The 6287-nt window shown below is 37.3% G+C and overlaps 1 protein-coding gene across 1 annotated transcript; it reads left to right on the forward strand.

The window, feature by feature from the left end:
* Positions 1 to 1855: 1855 nt before the first annotated feature.
* LOC140714882 (fatty acid-binding protein 1, liver-like) lies at positions 1856 to 6067 on the forward strand. The gene is made up of 4 exons (XM_073026558.1): positions 1856 to 1968; positions 2761 to 2933; positions 4657 to 4749; positions 5996 to 6067. Exons 1-4 carry the CDS (start codon positions 1902 to 1904, stop codon positions 6044 to 6046), a joined length of 384 nt encoding a protein of 127 aa, XP_072882659.1. The 5' UTR covers positions 1856 to 1901; the 3' UTR covers positions 6047 to 6067.
* The last annotated feature ends 220 nt before the right edge of the window (positions 6068 to 6287 follow it).

The raw sequence follows: 6287 nt of genomic DNA on the forward strand, positions 1-6287 counted from the left end.
AGGGCACGTCCTGGATGATAGGGGTCTTTAGTGAAGCATGCTACCTTTTTGAGGCACTGCTGCTTGAAGATATATTGGATACTATGGAGGCTAATACCCATGATGGAGCCGACTAATTTAACAACGCTCTGCAGCTTACTTTGATCCTGTTCAAGAGCCCCACCATGCCAGATGGGGATGCAGCCAGTCAGAATGCTCTCTGTGGTACATCTATAGAAATGTTCCAGTGTTTTACGTGACAAACCAAATTTCCTCAAACCCCTAATGAAATATATCCGCTGTCTTGCCTTCTTTATAGCTGCACCGATATGTTGGGACTAGGTTAGGACATCAGAGATATTAACACCCAGGAACTTGAAATTGTTCACTCTCTCCACCTCTGATCCCTCTGAGTATTGGTATGTGTTCCCTCATGTTACCACTTCTGAAGTCCACAATCAGCTCTTGGGTCTTACTGACGTTGAGTGCAAGTTTATTGCTGCAACACCACTCAACTAGCTGGTATATCTCGCTTCTGTACGCCCTCTCGTCAGCATCTGAGGTCCTGGCAACAGTGGTTGAATCGCAAGCAAATTTATAGATGGCATTTGAGCTGCGCTAGGCCACGCAGTCATGTGTATACAGAGAGTAGAGCAGTGGGCTAAGTACACGCCCCCGAGGTGCACCAGTGTTGATTGTTAGCAAGGTGGAGATCTGCACAGATTGTGGCCTTTTGGTTAGGAAGTGAAGGATCCAATTGCAGAGGGTGGTACAGAAGCCCAGGATCTGCAGCTTTTCAATCAGGACTATAGGAATAATGGTGTTAGGCGCTGAGCTACAGTCAATAAACAGCATCCTGACATAGATCTTTGTATTGTCCAAGTGATCCAAGGCCACATGGAGAGCCAATGAGATCAAGTCTGCCGTAGACCTATTGTGGCAATAGGCAAATTGCAGTGGGTCCAGGTCTTCAATGAGGCAAGAGTTGATTTTAGCCATGACCAGCTCCTCAAAGCATTTCGTCACTGTGGATGTGAGTGCTACTGGACAATACTTGTTAAGGCAGCTCACACTGCATATCTTCATAGCATATCCTCTATGTCAAGCACGTTCTCTTTTTAGGTAGGGAAACTAAAACTGTATAAGATACTCCAGGTGCTGTTTCAACAAAGCTTCATATAATTGCCATAAGATGTTTTTACACTGCACTCAAATCTTCTTGTATTAATGGCTAACATACCACTTATCTCTATCAAAGGCCTCAATTACGTTACAAAAATACATGTTGCACATAAAATTCAAATTTCCCTTTAATCATTAAGATTTATCCTACATTTCAGCCCTTACAATCACTAACACGATGTTGAAATTAATGAACTTCCTCCTTTTCTGCCTAACACAGACACTAGATCAAACAATCCATTTTATTGTGCTCAACGTTTCCATGATTCAGTGATAAATCAGATTTAATGAAATCGTGAATGCATCAGGGACAATGTGGTACTTTTAAATTGATGCTGGTGGTTTGTTGGAAGTTTAGTGTGTGTATCATGGAATAGGTAGAGGATTTTGAATGCTGTTGGACACTCATTGATTTTGTGATCTAAGCTGTGTTGTAGAAAGATGGTGACAAGGAAGAAGGATGGTAATCTCTTAACTAATCAACTTTTCCCCACTGCGATATGGTATGTAAAATCTGGCAGAGTTTTAGATTATATTCACAACCTTTCCTCTTACCAGCCAGATTGCATGGTGTAGAATCAAAGTTTAAAAAGGAATACATATTGGTGATATTGCATATTATCAGTGTTAAACATTAAACTTCCCAAACATTTATTAATAGATCTCTAGATATGGTTAGGACTATAAAGCAAAGTAGAAAGCTATCACATTTTACATCCACCGCAAAAGGAGCTGCCAAAATGTCCTTCTCAGGAAAATATGAGCTTCAGAGCAGAGAGAACTTTGAGCAATTCATGAAAGCCATCGGTAAGTTCAATATACAGCTCCTAAGCTGAACAGAATTTCAATAAAATAAAGTGTGCTTTTCTTAATCAAAACTGATTTGAGCTGCTATTTGATCCAAAACTTAACAGGAGAATTATTTTATCAATTAGAAGATATTGTTCAGAATATCATTCATGCCATAAACAGAACATTTCAACTGCTTCATCTAAGATAATAATAAATAATTTATCGATTCTATATAATTGAGAATAAAATGTTGTCTTTTTAAATATAAGTGTTTGTAATTCTAAAGTTCTCCTCCTCATCAGTGAGCAGGAAGCACTCTGAACTGTGTAAAAATCTATTTGCTAATGTTAAGTATTCACAGGAAGGAACTGAATACGGTTATTGACCTACACAGTATTTTAAAAGCCAGTGCTATAAACTAACTGCATGAATATTGTTTAATTCAACCTTGTTTTAAATTAAACAGTAAGTTTTTAAATAAATCTCTTTACTTCAAGTGTTTACAACTAGTACCATTAATTCTTTTCTCTGAGCCACTTTTAAAAATGGATTACCACCTTACTCAAGAATAAGCGGAAGAGATAGTATTTATTGAAAACCGCTGCTGCCTTTGAACACATTCACACTTTATACCCGGAGGAATTAGGAAGCCACTGCGATGTTATGAAACAAACACTAAGGCACACTGACATTCCTGAGAACAAAATGCATTTACTTCATATTTCTCTGAATCTAATGGTTTAGTTAAAAAGATGACAAAAGGTTGGATCCAAATACTCAAATTTTCTCGTTTTATGTTTTTCTCAGAAGTCCCAGATCAAATGATTCAAAAATACAAAGCCGTGAAAAGTATCACTGAGATCAGTCAAAACGAAAATCACTTTGATTGCAAAGTCACAACTGGAGATGATGTGGTTAACAATGTATTTACCATCGGACAAGAATCTGAGTTTGTAACAATCGCAGGCAATAAGGTGAAGGTACGGTTTGCAGCCTCGCTGTTCACGCAGGATTAGAAGTAATTGTTTCTGGTCACCAAAGTTAGGCAGATCAAAGAATTTCTCAGTGCACAATATGATACAAAATGGCAAACCCATCCATAAAGAGCAACTTCACATTAGGGCATCAAATCAACCTCTTATCAACCTGCTGCTTTCGTGATCTCTTTATGCATCTTTTAACTATGACTTTCTGCCTTAGGACAATACGACTCCAGTATTCTGCATACAACTTGAGTTAATTCGTATCTGTCAGTTGGTGCTGAGAGGTAGCCTCAAGACAGTGCCTCTTTATCTTGTTTATTTTCCTTAATTTTCATTTGCACACATTCCATCTTAAAACACAACAGAATTTTGTGAATAAATACACAAAATTATGTTTGTGGCGATGGGGAAGAAGAGAGAAAGCTAATGAGGATGTCTTCCCATCTTATGCATCGTTGTTTGGATTTTCAGTCACCTTAGGATATTTTTCTGTAGGACACCAACATTGCAAACTTCAACTTGGTAGGTCCACTTTCTACTTCTTAACATCAATAATGATTTCTTGTGTTGATAGAATGACAGCTCTGGGCCCCAAAGTATCTTCTTTTAAACCCTTTTATTAATTTTCAAACAAGCAAAAGAAGAAAAACATCAAGTACAGAGAGCTCGAGAGTACATAATTGATAGGCTAGAATACAAATACAAACAATTAATAATCCACATATAATAGCCTCCCAAGCTCATAGTAGGTTACAAAAACTGGAAAAATAAGAAAAAAAAACCCCAAAAAAACAAAAAAAACTAACCTAACCAACATGGGCTATTGTATCATATCAAGTATACACAGTAGTGTCAATAACTCCGCACCACTATCCAAATAATTAAAGATGATAAGAAAAAGGTTTGGGAAAGGTCAGTTTAACTCATATGAAAATATTGGATAAATGGTCTCCAGGTTTCTTCAAATTTGACCGAGGGGTCAAAAATGACACTTCTAATTTTTTCTAAACTCAAACAAGAAATAGTTTGGGAAAACCATTGAAATGTAGTTGGAGGATTAATTTCTTTCCAGTTCAATAGGATAGATCTTCTAGCTATTAATGTGACAAATGGCCCCCAAAGTATCTCACACCAATTAATCTCATCAGTAGATTAGAAAGATTGAGGTCTTTATATCATAAGAAACAAGCAACTTTTGTGTTGTCAGCTGTGGACCTGAAGAGCCAGTGAGCCTCTCTAGAGATAGTTAGAGTCAGTCAGCCAGATGTCTGCATTTAATTCATGCCTCAACAGCTCAGTCCAACCCATGAATAGATTCAAAATAAAATAATTATCATAGCAAGGCCTATCTAAAGTACAAGTAAGCATAGCTGCCAGTCTACCCTGAATCTCTTCACTCAGGGTCTATATATTGATTTCTCCTCTGGGTCTTTGTGTGGACTTCTAGCAAGGCCAACTAGTGGGCATCTATGACTGGATATCCATCCAAGAGCTTTCACCAGGCCTCCGCTCAGGGCCAATTCATAGATCTCTATCAGCTGAGCTGTACCGACCTGCTTCAGGACCTTTTGTTCTATCGACAACCTGCTGATGCAATCACAAAATCGCAATATCTCTTGACTGGCCAGATCTTAAGAAGGGCTAAAATGATTTATCCATAAATTCAAATTACAATGGAAGTCTTTTGCAATTGTTAAACTCTAATATTATTTTTCTTCAGTCCGTAGCAAATTTTGATGGTCCAAACAAGATTGTTGTCAAATTAGATGCAGTAACATTGGTTACAGAAGTGAATGAGGACAAACTAATTGATGTAAGTGCCTCTTTATTCTTTATTGACTTACGTGGATTTCTGCCCCTGCAATCTGAGTAGAAATTTCAAATGCCAACTAAGTAATTGCTGAGTTGCTGTCATGTTCTTTAGAAAGCTGAATTCATTTCTGCGTGGTTTTAATTCATACATTCATACACCAGGCTTTGTATACCTGTGTTTTAGACATTAAGCTGAAGTGCTTTCTTTCTGAGTTATAAGGATGGATTTGAATAGATTCCCTGGAGTGAGAGGAGGCTGAGAATTACTGCAAAGCAGTTTATAAGATCATACGGGGCATAGGTAATCACAATCTTTTTTCCAGAGAAGTAAGTCTAAAATTAAAGGGCATGGATTTAAGGCAAGAGGGGAAAGATTTAGAAGGCACCAGAGGGAAAACTTTTTCATGAAGAATGACATGGGTATAGGGAACGAACTGCCAGAGGAGCAGTGGAGGCAGGCACTATTACAACATTTAAAAAAACTTTTGGACAGGAAAGATTTAAAAGGATTATAGGCCAAACATAGGTAGATGGGATAAGCATTGATTGGCGTCTGAGTCAACACGGATGAGATGGGCCAAAGTGTCTTTGTCCATGCTGTGTAGCTATGAAGCTGCAACAGTCAGAATCAGAGTTTGGTTTAGTATCACTGACATTTATGTCATGAAAATTGTTGTTTGATGACAGAGGTTCAATGCAGAGACACAAAATTACTATAAATTGCAAAATAAATAAATAGTGCAAAAAAATGACAAAGTAGTATTCATTGGCTCATGGCAGGGGGAAGAAGCTACTCCTATAGTATCTACAAAAAGCCAAGATAATCCTTCAGGGTCTGTCTCAACACATAATTCGCTGGAGGAACTCAGTAAATCAGGCAGCATCTGTGGTCCACATGAAGGGTCTGAACCCAAAATATCAACCATCCATTTCTCTCCATAGATGCTGGTTGGCCCATTGAGACCCTCCAGCATATTGTGTGTTGCTCCAGACTCCAACACTTGTCTGTTTGAGCTCTGGCTAATATTAAGTTGAGAGCCCAGTTTCCAAAGGACTACATTGGAAAGTACAATGGAAATTATGTGTCAAAATATATTTATGGAGAAACTTAATCGCATATAATTACTTTTAATGGAAGTTATAATATATTTATCATTAAGACTTGAACTTGTATTAGGTCTTCATAAAGAATACTTTGAAACAAATCTGAATAAATTTGGATAAACTTCACTATTTTGTTCTTTCAGAAAATCACGGTTGGAAATATCACCTACACAAGAATCAGTAAAAGAATATAAAATGGATTGTCTTGAAATTAACATACTTGTCTTGTCTGAGTCAATTCAAATAAAATGCAAATGTTTGGAGAAAGTTGTTTTATATTGTCATTTGTCGAAACTAGGGAGATGTTGATTTTGCTGCAGTAATAACGAAATGATTCCTAGCTATAACTGTTCAAATCTTCATCTGGATGTAAATGTAATGGTTTGAACTCATAATTGACGGCTTTTATCTCTGGATTTGTGTGAAAGAAAACAG

The sequence above is a fragment of the Hemitrygon akajei genome, chromosome 22 (assembly GCF_048418815.1).
Source record: "Hemitrygon akajei chromosome 22, sHemAka1.3, whole genome shotgun sequence".
Classification (NCBI taxonomy): domain Eukaryota; kingdom Metazoa; phylum Chordata; class Chondrichthyes; order Myliobatiformes; family Dasyatidae; genus Hemitrygon; species Hemitrygon akajei.